The sequence below is a fragment of the Chiloscyllium punctatum genome, chromosome 2, assembly GCF_047496795.1.
Source record: "Chiloscyllium punctatum isolate Juve2018m chromosome 2, sChiPun1.3, whole genome shotgun sequence".
NCBI lineage: Eukaryota > Metazoa > Chordata > Chondrichthyes > Orectolobiformes > Hemiscylliidae > Chiloscyllium > Chiloscyllium punctatum.
The window spans coordinates 131,076,295-131,093,904 of NC_092740.1; the positions used below are offsets into that span (position 1 = coordinate 131,076,295).

Here is a 17,610-nt window from a genome sequence, read left to right on the forward strand (position 1 = left end):
CAAAAAGCATATGCTGTCTTATTTGCATCTAGGCTGCAAGAGTTCCTGCACTGAAATGCACTTGGTGTCTGATTGAGACACCCAGCATTGGGAAGGAGGGAGCCACTGAGAGTCAAACCTCTGTCTCATAGCCAACATAATTCATCTGAGACCCAGATCTGAATTGAATTGAATTGAATTTCATTTCACTTCTTCACTTCACCTCACCTCACCTCACGCACACTGACAAGCTTTGTCTTGCGAGCAGTTCAGGCATAGATAATAAATAATAGTAAACTATGGCAAAAACAAAAACGCAGATAAAGGTGAATGTTAAGAGTTTGAGAGTCCATTCAGTATTCTAATAACAGTAGGGTGGGAACTGTTGCAAAACCAGCTGGTCAGTGTGTTCAGGCTTCTGTACCTTTTCCTCGATGGTAGCAGCTGTAGAAATATTTTTGGTAGGGTGGGCTGGATCTTTAAGAATTCTGGCGGCCTTTCCTTGACAGCGGGCCTGGTAGATGAATTCTGTAGATGGGAGGTTGGCCTTTGTGATTGTCCAGGGTGAGTTCACCACTCTCTGTAACTGTCTCCGATCTTGAATGGTACAGTTGCCATACCAGGTAGTGATATGTCCAGACAGAATGCTGTCAATGGTGCACCTATTAAAGTTGGCAAGGGTACGTGCCATCATGCCAAATTTCCTCAGCTGCCTGAGGAAGAAGAGATGTTGTTGGGCCTTTGTAACCAGCGCATCCACATGTAGAATTCAAGAAAGCTTGTTGTGGATGACCACTCCCAGGAGTTTGACACTCTCCACTCGTTCCACCTCTGTGCTGTTAATGTGTAGAGGGACATGAGTAATATCCCGCTGAAAGTCAGTAATGAGTTCCTTGGTTTTGTTGGCATTGAGAGCTAGGTTGTTCTCCGTACACCATTTTTCAAGGTCTTTCACCTCCTGCCTGTCATCTGTTTCGTCGCCATCTGAGATTTGACCGACTATGGTGGTGTCATCAGCTGACTTGTAAATGGCTTTCTACAATCCTGGGCTTGCTCCTGAGCACATTGCTGGCAACTGCCACAGATCTTACTGGTGTTAGTCTCAGTGAACAGCTACTAAATGTGGGAATTCCCTAGGATCAAGGAGCACAAAGCCTTAGAAATGTTTAGCCCTCTTTAGAACTGTTGTGAAGTTGTCATCAGCTGTCCAGTTGGTGAGCAAGACTCCCGATTCCTGCATTAAATTGTTTCCTTTGTGTGCATATGAGACGTATTTTAATTGAAACCTCTATCTTTTAGTGTGAAAACAGGGAATATAATAGTTTACTTGATGCCAGCTGGGTTTGACATGCTGCTTCATTGAATTTGCTGCATTACTGTGATGGGTGAATTACTTGAGTTGCCATTATGAACACCAGAAACTGTTCAGTAATTACAAATAAATCTTTTGAAGGTCTTAGGTTCTCAGGTTGATCATGAAATTTGATTGCTTTACAACCAACACTTGACCATTAATTTCATGGTAATATCTTTCACATATATAAGCAAAATGGTATAAGAGTGTATTTTCACTCTTGAGAGACTGAAGAAAAAAGGTATAAAAACTCATTGCATTTGCATATGATTTGAAGAATGAAATTACAGCCTTTTGATCATTCCAGTGAGTCAGATTTCTTATGCCAGTATTATGTAGTAGTTTCAAAGGGATGCTTGTTAATGTTTAATGACATTCCTCAGCAAAGGGTTAACTATCATCAAAATCAGTTGATCACTGAGTAAATAATGAGATAGACACATGCAATCTGGTAAATAACATGATTTGTTTTTATAATTTTGCCATCATGCATATTAAAATTGTAAATACTTTTATAAAGGCAGTATCTAAATGAATTTCTATTTTTGTAATTAATAGTGCAAAATTCAGAACTTCAACAGAAAGTGAAGGAATTGGAAAAAACTCTAGCAATTTCTGAACAAGCAAGGAAAGATGATCAACAGAGGTTCCAAACTGAACAAGAGGATAGGGATAAAATTATTCAGACCTGTAATATAGAAAATGAGTTCCTTATTGCTGAGAGGAATCGAATTGATGCTATCTTGCAGGTACCAAGTAATAACAAATACTTCTTTCCAAAGTTGTGTATGTGTTTTTATTTGTAACTTGATGTAATCCTGAACATTCTACAGTAATGACTTCATGTTTTCGAGAAATGTTTCCAATGTTTTGAGCTGGTGTAGAATTATATTAGATTACTTAGTGTGGAAACAGGCTGTTCAGCCCAACAAGTCCATGCTGACCCGCCAAGCACAACCTACCCAGACCCATTCCCCTACATTTACCCCTTCACCTAACATTCCGGGCAATTTAGCATGGCCAATTCACCTAACCTGCACATTTTTGGACTGTGGGAGGAAACCGGAGCACCTGGAGGAAACCCACGCAGACACTGGAGAATGTGCAAACTCCGCACAGTCAGTCGCCTGAGACGGGAATTGAACTGGGTCTCTGGCGCTGTGAGGCAGCAGTGCGAACCACTGTTGTGTAACAATAGAGTGCATACAAGTGCAATATCCTTGTGAGCAAAGGATTTTCCTCTTATTTTTTCAACTATTTGAAATTCATAATCCCTTTAAATCTTAAGGGATTTGTTTGTTCCTGAGGGAGACACTGTGGTCCTCTTGACCTATAGCAAACTAAGCAATGTTGGTAATATTCGGTTCCACTAAAGTATTCTTCTACCTCATTCTCTAGACCCTTGAATTCTCCGTTTGAATTTCTATATGTTATACAAAAATGCTTGCCTTCCCTTCTTCACTAGTGTGTCCGCTAAAGGGGAAGAAGGCATCATTTTGCTGTTGATATTTACAATAAAAGAGTTGATGATTACTTCCAAGCACTGCTTCTCTGCTCTGCTACAACTTTTACAGTATCTAACAAAGCTCATCAATATGCCCTTTGGAGTAGAAAATGAGTAAGACAAAACTGGCTTAATCTCCCAAGTCATACAAGACAGGTGAAGTCTCTTGAATGTTCATCTCTGTGCAAAATCAGTGCTTTGATAGATGTACAACTCCAGTCTGCTGTAAACCATAAGATCTCTGATATTGATTTCTTGTAAAATTTCAAATAAACAAGATTGTGAGTTTAAAATGATTTGTTAGCTTCTTTCTGAAAGAAATTCATGTTTCTTTCTGCTTAAGACAAATGAGCCTGAATATGCTGAAAAATAGTCTTGGTCATTGGGTACTGAGTGTGTATTATTACTAATGGCAGGATGGCTATAGCCTGTGCATGCACAGAGACACTGGTTACTCTTGGTATTTATAACGTTTACTAAGACTATAAATCAGCAATAATGTTGTGGCAGGTTGCAGCAGTTGCAAGGGGTTGTCTCTGGTTGCATTGAAGATAGCTTCAACTGGTAGTGGGTCAAAGTGGAGAAACTCTGAGATTAGGTTCTATAAGGACGGCACGGTGGCACAGTGGTTAGCACTGCTGCCTCACAGCGCCAGAGACCTGGGTTCAATTCCCGCCTCAGGCGACTGACTGTGTGGAGTTTGCACGTTCTCCCCGTGTCTGCGTGGGTTTCCTCCGGGTGCTCCGGTTTCCTCCCACAGTCCAAAGATGTGCAGGTCAGGTGAATTGGCCATGCTAAATTGCCTGTAGTGTTAGGTAAGGGGTAGATGTAGATGTAGGAGTATGGGTGGGTTACGCTTCGGCGGGGCGGTATGGACTTGTTGGGCCGAAGGGCCTGTTTCCACACTGTAAGTAATCTAATCTAATCTAATCTAATCTAATCTGGCAAAAGGTGGAGAAAGGTTCTTTAGTGCAGACAAAGGGACAGGGTGCTTCTGACTCCTTCAAAATTGCTAAAGAAAGAAACACAGGGGAATGTGGTGAAGAAACCAAAAGACAGTAAATAATTGAAGAAGCCTGTAGCCAAGAAATAAACATGGAAAGTGTAAAAATCTGAAGCCAAAGTTTCTTTTCCAAGCCTCAACACCTCTCTGAACAGAGCTGACCCTACAATAAATGACCCCTGTCTCCTACCTGGCTTCATTCACTACAGAAGTAAATTTTACTTTGTCCATCTGCCCCAAGTACCGTAAATGTTGAATTTAACATTGGTTAAATCCATGCTTTCTTATAATAAAGTTGCCATGTAGATATTTCACTTGACCTCATTTATGCATGTGCTCTCTAATTCAGTGTTTTTGTACCTGTGTACGTACTACATTATTGAAATGACAGGAAATTGAGTGATTTAGACCATTAGGGGTGGTGCAGTAGCTCTGTTGTTAGTACTCTTAGTGCTAGAGACCTGGATTTGATACTGCCTCGGGTGACTCCCTGTGTGGAGTTTACATGTTCTCTATGTCTGCACGTGTTCCTCCAGGTGCTCTGGTTTCCTTGCTTAGTCCAAAGATGTGCAGATTAGGTGGATTAGCCATACTAAGTTACCCGTCATGCCCACGGATGTATAAATTAGCTGGATTAGTCATTGGGAATGCAGGATTACAGGGAATTAGGTTGGGGAAATTGGCTTTGAATGGGATGCTCTTCAGAGGTTCAGTGCAGACTTAATGAGCCCAATGGCCTGCTTCTGCACTGTAGCGATTTTATGATTAGTTAACCCACATCATAATTTATTGGGATTTCAGATTATTTCAGTGTTTCAGTGATTTAGTGAAAAAGTAGATGGTAAAACATCCTTGTGTCCCATTTAAAAATGTGTGGCAAACTCTGATTGCTGAGTTAACACCATTTGGTTGCCTAGCCATTTTGTTACTGGGATACACTGGATAGATCAGAATCAGTAAAAGCATCCAATAAATGAGAAGGTTCCCTAAGATTACTGACTTGTAGGTTTATTTGGAAGCACTAGCTTTCAGAGCACTGCTCCATCATCAGGTGGTTGTGGAGTATAAGATCGTAAGACACAAGGTTTATAGCAAAGATTTACAGTGTGATGTAACTGAAATTATATATTGAAAAAGACCTGGATTGTTTAAGTCTTTCCTCTTTTAGAATGAACATGTTGGTTTCAGTTCTTTCATACGTAAATCACAGAACATTTAAAAGTTACATTCTCAAGGGAACTTTAAGAATTGGTGTCATGTTGGCCCAAATAACGTATTGAAGGTGTGAGGTGCCCGGTGTGAGACTCTGTGCCACAATGGTCAGACTGATACTAATCCTTCATTAGTTTGATTTCATGTCTTGACATTTCTCCCAAAACAATTGGAGCCACAAGATCATAATAAAGTAAAATTGATGTTAGTACTGTACAAGTTAGACTCCTGATGAATGCTTGGTTAGATAGATCATCATTTTAAAAAAAGGTCCTGATGTGATCTTCTAGTAAAACAAAGCATACAAGATTGCAGTCTTCATTTTAACAATAAAACAAAACAAATACTTTTTGATAACACGAATGAAGATAAACAAGGCAAAACTGGTTGGGATATCTGGTTGGCATGGACGGGTTGGACCGAAGGGTCTGTTTCCATGCTGTACATCTCTATGACTCTACTCTGATTTATATACAGATTCAAGGATTGATTTTAAAGACTGCAGAAGTAACCTATTTGGAATCCCTACAGCCTGGTATTGTTATGGACTAGGCCAAACCACTCAAAACATTCTTACGCAGGCAGCCCAGACCATAATTCTGTTTGTAATTTTTATCTGTTTGTAATTTTTATTAATGACTTGGATGAGGGAGTCAAAGGGTGGGTCAGTAAATTTGCAGATGATACGAAGATAGGTGGAGTTGTGGACAGTGAGGAGGGCATTTGTTGTTTGCAAAGGGACTTAGATATGATGCAGAGCTGGGCTGAGGAGTGGCAGATGGAGTTCAACCCTGCCAAGTGTGAGGTTGTCCATTTTGGAAGAGCAAATAAGAATGCAGAATACAGGGTTAATGGTAGGGTTCTTAGTCAGGTGGAGGAACAGAGGGATCTAGGGGTCTATGTACATAGATCTTTGAAAGTTGCCACTCAGGTGGATAGAGTTTGTAAGAAGGCCTATGGTGTATTATTGTTCATTAGCAGAGGGATTGAATTCAAGAGTTGTGAAGTGATGTTGCAGCTGTACAGGACTTTGGTTAGGCCACATTTGGAGTACTGTGTGCAGTTCTGGTCGCCTCACTTTAGGAAAGATGTGGAAGCTTTGGAGAGGGTGCAGAGGAGATTTACCAGGATGTTGCCTGGAATGGAGAATAGGTCATACGAGGATAGGTTGAGAGTTCTCGGCCTTTTCTCGTTGGAACGGCGAAGGATGAGGGGTGACTTGATAGAGGTTTATAAGATGATCAGAGGAATAGATAGAGTAGACAGTCAGAAACTTTGTCCCCGGGTACAACAGAGTGTTATAAGGGGACATAAATTTAAGGTGAAGGGTGGAAGGTATAGGAGAGATGTCAGGGGTGGATTCTTTACCCAGAGAGTGGTGGGGGCATGGAATGCGCTGCCCGTGGGAGTGGTAGAGTCAGAATCATTGGCGACCTTTAAGCGGCATTTGGATAGGTACATGGATGGGTGCTTAATCTAGGATAGAAGTTCGGCACAACATCGTGGGCCGAAGGGCCTGTTCTGTGCTGTATTGTTCTATGTTCTATAACTTTGCAATTTGTTTCAGTAAGCATACAGTGAAAATTACCCAGAGTAAGTTAGCGAGGTTGATTACCAGGTTAAAACAGACAAAAATTTATTCACAAAATTACACAATGAAACACACAGAACGGAATAAATAAGCCCGACAGAACTGTCTATCCAAACCAGACTTAATTATGCTGTTCTGATTACACACAACAGTCCCAATAAGCAAACCCTCTTAAAGACCAGTAAAAAAAAAAGACAATGGAACAGATGCTTACAGGTTGAAGTTAGCAGGGCAGAAAGAGTTTGTTTCCCCACAGCTCTCACATTTAGATGACAAGAATAATTGAAGTACACTGCATCAGAGACCAATGTTGGGTAAGAAGATAGAGGAGAAGCTGGCTCGGATCTCTATCATGTCGCAGAAGCTTGAACAGCAGCTGGGAGTCCTGGAGAAAAGGACAGATGAGGCAGAATACAAAATTGCAATGGTGGAAGCTGATACTGGTCCCTCCGAGGATAGGATCCAAGCTCAGGAGACGCAATCCATAATTTGCTTGACCAAGTTGATGACCTTAAGAACAGGGACAGGAGAAAAAATATTCTGATTGTCAGCCTGCCAGAGGGTAAGGAAGGTGAGCAGCCAGCGGAATTTATTGAGGACTGGTTGCCGAAATTCCTTAATTTGAAGGCTGGAATAAGCGGCTTGAAGATCGAGAGGGCTCAACTGGGTCATGATGCGGATGTCAGGTCTGGATCAACGTCCTTGTTCTATCTTGGTGCGATTTCCTCATTATAGAAGTAAGGAGAGAATTGTGAAAGCTTCCAGAATCTAGGGGAAGGACCTGATGGCCCTAGTTTATGAGAGCTCTAAGATCATGTTCTTCCAAGACTTCTCAGCAGCAGTGATCCAGAAAAGAAAATCCTGTGAAAGCTCAAGAGAAGACTGGGGAAGCTTGGGATCCGGTACTCTGAGGCATCCGGTGGTGCTTCGGAACACCTTAGATGGATCTGTACATCTCTCTTTGACATTTGACATGTTGGAGAAGGCATGAGACTTTGTGGACAAATTAACTTAATCTGAGCAATTTAGTATGTACAAATAGTAGTGTTGTTTGGGTATGTCTTTGTTTTTTCTTTTTTAAAAAAAGAGGAAGTTTGGTCAGGGCGTTCTTTTCCTTTTTTTTTGGTAATGATCTGGTCTAAACTATGTTTGGCAGCAGTTGAGACGTCTACTTTCAATTTCTAAGTCAAGTTATATCAGAGGATGAGTGGGGTACTTACCTTTTTTAAAAAAAATTCTTTATTCACTGTATTATTCCATGGTGTATTTTCTTTCTTTTCTGCTTGTGTTTACAGTGTGGCTCTGGCTAGGAGGAGAGAAAATGGTTGCGATGGCTAGGTGCCTACTTACGGGCAGCTTATGCCCGGCTCAGGTATTTAAATGCCCGGCTGCAGTAATGGCAGTGGGATAGGAAGTTGGGTTTGGGATGTGTAGTTGCCCCCTTTGGGAGGGGGTGAGTTCCCAATTCAGCACCACATGTTGGTTTGATTTTTTTTTTTGTTTTGTCTTTGTAGTATATAACCTTTTTGATTGCTTTGTAGGTTTTTTAACCATAGTGGTTTTAGTTGATGTAGCTCCAATGTTTGAGGGATCTTGTGACAGTAAGGCTTAGTGATTTGTGGTTTGAATTCCTCCTCTCTGGAATCTAAATGTTACTCAGAAGGTTATGGCTAATGACTTGATTAAATGGTGTACCTGGAACATCAGAGGCAGTCAGTCACGAATTAAGAGGAAGAAGGTACTTTCGAGTCTCAAAGGAAAAGGTGGATAATGCTTTGTTACAAGTGACACACTTGGATGATAAGGAGCATTTGAAACTACAGCAGAATGGCTTTGAACGGGTTTACTTTTCATCTTTTAATACTATAAATAGGGGAGTGGCTATATTGGTTAGCAGGAATCTCCCATTTAAGTAACTATAGTGTGTTAAAGACGCACACAGGAGGTTTGTAATTCTCAAAGCCCTGATAAATGGGGAAGAATAAGGTATATTAAATGTTTATTGCCCTCCGGCCCACCCCCTGAAGTTTCTGGTAGATGTATTCTCTAAATTGATCTTAATTCCTGACATCATTATGAGGGAGATTTTAATTGTCTCATGGATCCCACCGTAGACAAGTTGCCCAAAGGACCCCCTCCCTGAATACCCTCTGTATAAACTAAACAATTCATGGATCTGTGTGTGGAGTTAGGGTTGGTAGACACCTGGAGGTGTCTCCACCCAACAGGCAGAGATTTCACGCTTTTTTTTCCAATCCACACAGATGTCATACCGGGTTGATGTTTTTCTGACCGTGGCAACCCTGGATTTGGTAGCATCTTGTACAGTTGGTAATATTACCATCACCGATCAGGCTCCAATGTACCTGTTGGTTAAGATTAAGGATGTTACAATGGGCCCAAGGCACTGATGAATGGATCCCTTTATCCTTAAGGATAATAAGTTTGTGGAGAATTCCTCCAGGGAATTTCGGGCATTACTAGACATTAACTAAGGCTCAGTTAGTAGCCCGTCCGTCCTTTGGAAAACCGACAAAGCCTCGGCCAAGGGGTAAGTTATTTCCTAATCTGTCAGCAGGAAGCAGCAGAAGGGCGAACAGCAACGTCTCCTTGAAGCACAGTTGAAAGCAGTCGAGAAGGCTTACTTTGACAGGCCCTTATTGGTTGAGCTACAGAGGATGATGGCGCTGCAGTCTGCATTGAATTCCGTGCTCACGTAGACAGCAAAAAACAGCTTATTTTCACAAAGCAAAGTTATATGAGTATGATGACAAGCCGGGCAAATACCTAGCATAGCTTGCCAGGAAAAGGAGTGCCCCTCAAGCCATTATTTTGATTAGGGAAGGGACTCGGGACCTAACATGTGATTCCAGAAATATTAATGTGGCATTCCAGAGATTTTATCAGAGCAAGAGGTTCAGGAGACAGTGAAGCAGCTTCAGAGTGGAAAGGCGCCCAGTCCTGATGGACCACCCAACGAATTTATAAACACATTGTCAGGCTGATGCTCAACATATTCAATGACTCGTACAGTCATGTTTGTCTTATGCCATCTTTGAGAGACGCCAATCTTTCACTTGTTCTTAAAAAAGGGAAGATCCTGGAGGACTGTGCTTCGTACAGGCCCATTTCTTAGAGAGGATTTTGAAGTCCACATTTAAGACTCTTGCATTAAGGCTGGAGACTGTGTTAAAGAGGACCCGATGGACTTCATAAAGGACCTCAGATCCTCCAGTAATGTTAGGAGGCTGCTTAATGTAATTCAAATGTGTCAACAACAGTCAATACAGGGATTGATGATTTCTCATAAGCAGAGAAGGCATTTGACAGTTGAGTGGCCGCACCTTTTTTAATATTCTGAAATGGTTTGGCTTGGATGAATCCTTTATTAGATGGGTAAAGATTCTCTGCAGTGACCTTTTTGCTGCGGTCATCACATTTTTTAGGGGCAGCTGGCAGATCCCATTTGGATTTTCTCACAATTATGGTACGCCACAAGACTGAGAATTTTTATAACTCGTGGCAGCCCATTTTGGAATACCTGGACACAGATTTGTCTGCCACACTAATAAGGGCTTTTATATAACTAACGATTGTGCTTTGAGTCCAATATTCAGAGAGGGGGAATTGTGAACGCATGAATATGTGAAAACTAATGCTCTTGATATTCGAGTGAGTGTTTTGTTTGGCTGAGCTGAGTTATTATTTATTAGTTTGGTTATTATTTAGTTGAGTAGTTAGTTGGAGTTTTTTATGTGATATTTTCTATACATTTATACATTTGTACATGAGGGTGGTTTGGGTTTTTAATATTTTTGGTGTTCTTACTTTTGTTGAATTGTATTGTTTTGTATTTGTAATTTTTTTTAAAGATTATTTTTCATTAAAAATATAGTTTAAAAACTTGGCAACTCTTGAACTGTACCTTTTGAACAGATAACAGTTTAGTAGATAAATCTCAAACAGTATTCACCTACTTACATTATAATAGATAACATTGAAAAGTAATGCGTTCCGTGGAAGAAGGACCTCAGTTCACCAATAGGAACAGATCAGGAGGAAGGAATGAAGATTGAACACTGAAACTTTTTCTTGTGTCTGAGAGCAAGACCATTTCTAAATAGTTTAACAGATGTACTTTGTCCTCTATGGGTTTTCTGTCTTAAAATTGCATATCTATATATTTGTATATAGACTGCATACTGGCTGAAAACATCCCATTAAAGTTCCATTGCAATAAATTCAAGACATTCATCCTTTTTCTTTACTCCTGATCTCGAAGATACTTGCTCGGCCAGTATTTATTGCCCTCACTAGTTGCCCCTGAGAAGGTGGTAGTGAGCTGTAGTCCGTTTGGTGTGGTTACACCCACAATGTCATTAGGGAGTAATGGATTTTGATCTAGAGACACTGAAGGAACAGGGGGATATTTCCAAGTCAAGACAGTGAGTGGCTTGGAGGGACACTTGCAGCTGCTGGTGTTCCCATATATTTGCTTTCCTTCTCCTTCTGGATTGTGGTAGGTCTGGAAGGTGGTGTGCAAGGAACCGTGGTGGATTTATGAAGTGCATTTTGTAATGGTACACACTGCTGTTACTGAGTGTTGATAGTAGAGGGAAGAAATGTTCGTGGATGTGGTGCCAATTAAGTGGGGACAGGGAATTAATGTTTCGAATATAGGTGATGAAACTTTCTTGGCAAAGAAATCTCACTTTTAAGATGTGGAAGAGCCAGTGTTGGACTAGGGTGGACAAAGTTAAAAATCCCATAACACCAGGTTATAGTCCCAACAGGTTTCTTTGAAAGCACCAGCTTTCTGAGCGCTGCTTCTTCATCAGGTGGTTGTGGAGCGGGACCATAGGACACAGAATTTATAGCAAAGAGCCAGTCATGCTGCCATTTCAGATTATTAACACACTCTTCAGTGGACACTGTACCTTTTTTGAGCTTAGTGTGAAATGGTGTTATCTTTCCTGCATCTGGCCTCACTATGAGGGGCAGGTTAAAAACTTGTTTTTTAATTAGAAAATGCTGGAGAAACTCACCAGATCTGGCAGCAGCTATGGAGAGAGAAATGTTCTAAATGAGAATTTTTGAACTCAAAATTCTGTTTATCTCCCTCCGGCTGCTGCCAGATCTGCTGAGTTTCTGCAGCGCGTTCTGTTTTTATTTCAGATTTCCAGCATCCGCAGTATTTTACATTCAGTTCAGAAATTTAAATCCTGCAAGGATATAGGTCTTGTCTCTAGATTGGTTAATTACTGTCGATGCAATTTAAAAATATATCCATAAATAAGTAGAGCATAAATTATTTAAATTGTCACAATTGATTGTATCTACCCCTCTATTCCCACTGTGACACCAAAGTTTGCCGCTGTCCTATGAAATCTGAAATTTGAAGAACATTCCTGTTGACTGAAGTGCGATCCTTATTGTGAAGAGTTTTTTGCCTGTTTCAACTGCACTGTATTCTACTACATCTTCAGCAAGATTTAACTGGCTTTTAATCAGTAAGATTTAATTGGATATATTTGTCAACATTCATAAGTATTTAATACCTGAGGATGTCAATTTTGCTTGCTCTATTAATGTTATCCAATGTAATGGGACTTGCATGATAGTGTTTTTTTTGTCTGTAATTGTATTTCGTTAATGTGAAATGTTCTGAGAATAGCAAATAGAACTTAAAAATGTTAATTGGATTTTGACCGTTGAACTTTAGTTACCAATTTCATATTACGTTGATGTTTTTTAAAAAAGTAATTCATACAAAAGAAATCAGCAGTACAAAATCACTGAAAAAGAGTAATTTGAAGAAATATGAAGTTCTACAAAGAGATTAAATACAAATGGAATACCTTTTCTTTTAAAGTACTCTGCCATTTCATTTCGCACGTAAGCAATTTTTTCAGATAGGATAGCAAAGTGTTATGCATGAAAGTGCTGTTGAAACCCATTTCCTAATACAGATAATGACCTCTCCTGGCCATTTTCTGAAAAGCAACCTAAGTACAGGTTGCATGTGAATGTTTCTGTGACAGATGTGAAGCAGAGAAATAAGGTCGTACGTTAATTTCTGCTTTAATGTGAATGATTTTAATGATACATCTTTGAAGTGATGGGACAAAGAACTTTTTTAGGCAGTGAATGTCTGGGAACTGGAATGCACTGCCTGAGAAGGTGGTTGAGCAAATGGGAGATTTTAAATGGGAAATAGATGATCATGTGAAGAGAAAAGATAAGCAGATCCTTGAAGAAAAGGAAAGGAAGTGGGAGAAACTGAGTTGCTGTTGTAGACTCAGCACATACACAATGGACAGAATAGTCTCCTGTGCTGTTAGCAACATATGATCCTAAAATTCTGCGAATGGTGTTAACAAAAAGGCAAAAGCTCTTCACAAATGAATAACATTGAAGATTTAACTAACTCGCCTCTAGACTTGTGGCATAACAATCTATCTTGGCATGAGGCCAAATTTGATTATGTTGCAGTGACTCAGTGGTTAGCACAGCTGTCTCATAGTGCCAAGCACCTGGGTTCAATTCCACCCTTGGACGACTGTATGTGTGAAGTTTGCACATTCTCCCTATATCTGCATGGGTTTCCTCTAAGTGCTTCGGTTTCCTCCCACAATCCAAAGATGGCGGTGAATATATGTAGGATCCTTTCGGAGGCTCGGCTTGGACTCTATGGGCCACATGGCCTGCTTCCACGCTGTAGGGCTTCTATATAGTGCTCAAGTTCCACAGAGAGGCTTGAAGTATTGAGCTTCAAATTTGGAGCTGAGTGTTACTTCTAAGCCAAGCTGACACCAAGAATAACGACTTTGATTTCTAGGATCCATTTCACAACTGTCAGATGCTCCAAAACACTTTACAGCCAACAAAGTACTTTTGGAATGTAGTCACTGATCCAGTGTAGGAAACACAATGATTAATATTATAACTGGCAAGCTCCCACTTAGACTTTGCACCTTCCAGTGTTTCAATGAAACCCCATCAGAATTATTCCTAATGCAAATACTTTTATATTATGCAGCTTTCAAACAAAATAAATCATGCATTTTTCTGTCTTAAGTTGAAACACCTTATTTGACCAATGCACAAGCGTGACATGCCCTTTTGAAACTTTGTCCAGTTCTCTTAGATCATTTTTTGTGTTGTCACAAGTTGATATTGACGTGCTCAAGCCCAAATTGCATATGGACCTTTAGTAGTGTCACAGCCCTTAGTTATCTTGATTTTAAATTACAGGATCGCATTTCTGATTATACTCAAATACTTCATTGGCTGCAATGTGCTTTGAGATATCTAGTTGTGATTATGATCCAGCTTTGGACAATCAAATTTATGGTACGATCTGATGAGAAATCAATAACTTTTATCATTAGAGTAGACAAAGCATGAGATCTGGAGGTTTTAGTAAGAGATATATTATAGCACCTGTACTAACCCCAAATTAGTCTGCCCATAATTCACAACTTTAAAATAACCCAAATTAGTCAAGTCTCTAAAATTGTAAAATGACCTTTGGTATGTTCACACCAAATTTCTGAATAGCTTTATATAGGTGGATCTCTGGTCAGTTCCACCTCCCAGCCCCTCCCTTGATTTCTCTTCTTTATACACTCTCCCATGGGTGGTGGTTGACTACTGCAGCTGCAACAGTGAATCCAGAAGCAGTATGCCTTGAAACCAAATTGTGCATGATTTTTTCACAAAATAAGGGCACAGAAAGGGGCCATTTGACATGCGTTGGATCTCTGGAGTAGCATTTGTGTTCAATTGTCTGCTCATCTTTGTCTGTAATCCTGCAAGTTTCTCATTCTCAAGTTCCTGTCCAACACATTTTAAAAATTATATATGGAACAATTTTCATCATTTTTTCAGGTAGGGTGTTCTAGACTTCCAAACTGAAAGGAATTCTTTCTGGATCATTTGCCATTGGTTTTAATTCTGTCATTTGATTACGGACCCACTCGCTAGAGGGAATAGCCTTTCTCTACTCTGTCAATACCAATCATTATTTGAACACAAACAGAAATTGCTCAGAAACTCAGTAGGTTGTAGCACAGCTGCTGCTGGATCTATTGAGTTTTCTCTGCAATTTCTGTTTTTGGTTTTGATTTCCAGCATCCACAGTTCTTTGGTTTTGTTGTCATACTGAACATCTTTGGCTACCTCTTAACCTACATTGTTCCAAGAAGAACAGGCTAAGCCTTTCCAACTTCTCACCAGGGCAAAGTACCTGATACCCAGCATGAGCAAAACCAACATAATATACAAAATCCCATGCAAGGACTGCTCAAAACACTACATAGGACAAACAGGAAGACAGCTAACGATCCGCATCCATGAACACCAACTAGCCACGAAATGACACGACCAGCTATCCTTAGTAGCCACACACACAGATGACAAGCAACATGAGTTTGACTGGGACTATACTACTACAATAGGACAAGCCAAACCGAGAACAGCCAGGGAATTCCTAGAGGCATGGCACTCATCTACAGATTCAATCAACAAGCACATCGACGTGGACCCAATATACCGGCCACTGCAGCGGACAGCTGGAACTGACAACCGGAAGCGGCAGATTCAAACCACTATAAATGCCAGAGAAAAGATCACAGAAGCGCTTCACAGGAGGCTCCCAAGCGCTGAGGATGTCACCTAGACAGGGGACAAAACGTCTGCAACACAAATTCCCAGCTCGGCGAACAGAACCACAACAACACCTAAATGCAATAGTTAAGTATGTACCTCTGAATTTGACATGGTGGTAAATTATGCTCTCTGCTGTTATGTTAAATGCACCAAACAAAGTCCAATTGCTTTTGAAGGTATGATTAGGATAAGGAACACATGGGCATACCATATTGTGGTTAATTAATAGAGATAGTGCAGTGCAATGTTTGAATCAGACCTTATCGAGGGAATGATATATATCATGGAGATCCAAAAAAGCAGAAGTGTGGATGATAAGTGTTTGAAGACTTCAGAAAGTGAAGTGTGTATAAATCTCAATAATTATGTAAGCTGACATCTCTCAATTCTATGTCCCATTCTCAAATGACTTCCTCTTCGTTATCCTTCCAGCAATTGAGCATCTCTTCAGTGCACATTTTCCCAGCATTTCGTTTTTTGGTTTTTTTCATATACATTTTTGGTTACTGTTTACTTCCATGGTCAAAAAATAAACACACTGCTGTGATTATTTGGTCTTTTAATTTTGAATTTAAGAGTCTTTCTACATGTTAATCTAAGGATATTTTTTTAAATCAAAATTAACAGCTGCATTGTATTCACTGCAAACATATTTAATGGCCATAGTTGAGTGACCATGCTAAGTGCATTAGTAGATGTATTAATTGTAGAAATATGAAATCCAAAATAATACTATTCTTTTCAGCTTGTAACGTATAAACTTTGATGAAAATCATAATTCACTTAGTAAACATTGCCATTTAAATTGGTAAAATCTTATTTTTTTTCACAAAGGGTCAGGAGCAAACGTTTGTTGGGCTGCAGAAGCGACTAAAGGAAATAGAAGCTGAGCGCAACAATCTCACGGAAGCACTGCGACGACAGAAAAATGAATTTGAATATAGTACTGACCGAGAGGAACGATTAAAAAGGGAGCTGGAGGTAAATTGCTATCTCAGGTTATTGCATAATTGAACCCTTAGCTGTTCATGGGTCAACCACTGGGACACTTTTTAAAAACTTTGTATCGAGAATACGTTGTGGTTTGCACTGTGATCCTTCTGCAACTGTACTACCTTTACAACTTTGACAATGAGATGTCTCTCCTCCTATCATGTGGAACTTACCAGGAATTCTGTTCTAGCTGGAAGAGGAGGAATTGCAGCAGTAGGTTGAGAGATCCTGAGCAAGGGAAGGAGAGCTCTTGGCAGGCCTTGCCTTACAAGAGTTTACACATCAGCAGTTCTTGGGAGCAATGCTTAAGAATTTTTTTTTTTTTTGAATTAGATTACTTACAATGTGGAAACAGGCCCTCCGGCCCAACAAGTCCACACCGCCCCGCCGAAGCGTAACCCACCCATACCCCTACATCTACATCTACCCCTTATCTAACACTACGGGCAATTTAGCATGGCCAATTCACCTAACCTGCACATCTTTGGACTGTGGGAGGAAACCGGAGCACCCGGAGGAAACCCATGCAGACACGGGGAGAACGTGCAAACTCCACACAGTCAGTCGCCTGAGGCGGGAATTGAACCCGGGTCTCCGGCGCTGCGAGGCAGCAGTGCTAACCACTGTGCCACCGTGCCGCTACACTTCTTCAAGGAGTCAATGCCAGAGTTATGTAGTCTTCTCAAGCCCATGCCCAAATTCCAAAGCTTTCACAGTGATTCTTAGGGTTGTTAGTCACTGCTTCTTTGAACCTCTTCTTCCACACCCAGTGCTTCTAAGTTTCACTCCTATTTTTAAGATGATGTTATTTAGATCTGGATTCTCACTTTGAACGCAATTGTTTACAGAGGAACCTCAATTATCTAAACATTAATTATCTGAAAATCAGATTAACCAAATAGGATCTGTGAGAATTCCTATCGGAAAGATTTTGTGAAACTTGAAAGGGTTCAGAAAAGGTTTACAAGGATGTTGCCAGGGTTAGAGGATCTGAGCTACAGGGAGAGGCTGAACAAGCTGGGGCTGTTTTCCCTGGAGCGTCGGAGGCTGAGGGGTAACGTTATAGAGGTTTACAAAATTATGAGGGGCATGGATAGGATAAATAGACAAAGTCTTTTCCCTAGGGTCGGGGAGTCCAGAACTAGAGGGCATAGGTTTAGGGTGAGAGGGGAAAGATATAAAAGAGACCTAAGGGGCAACTTTTTCACACAGAGGGTGGTATGTGAATGGAATGAGCTGCCAGAGGAAGTGGTGGAGGCTGGTACAATTGCAACATCTCAGAGGTATTTGGATGGGTGTATGAA

General features: G+C 40.5%; 1 protein-coding gene across 9 annotated transcripts in view; it reads left to right on the top strand.

Annotated features, from left to right (window-relative positions):
- ccdc171 (coiled-coil domain containing 171) overlaps positions 1-17,610 on the top strand; it is a 380,694-nt gene that overhangs the window by 20,396 nt on the left and 342,688 nt on the right. For all 9 annotated transcript variants that reach the window (XM_072589026.1, XM_072589027.1, XM_072589024.1 and 6 more), the window contains 2 exons: positions 1,892-2,082; positions 16,148-16,294. In XM_072589026.1, the coding sequence (XP_072445127.1) occupies positions 1,892-2,082; positions 16,148-16,294 (338 nt within the window). The remainder of the gene's footprint in view (positions 1-1,891; positions 2,083-16,147; positions 16,295-17,610) is intronic.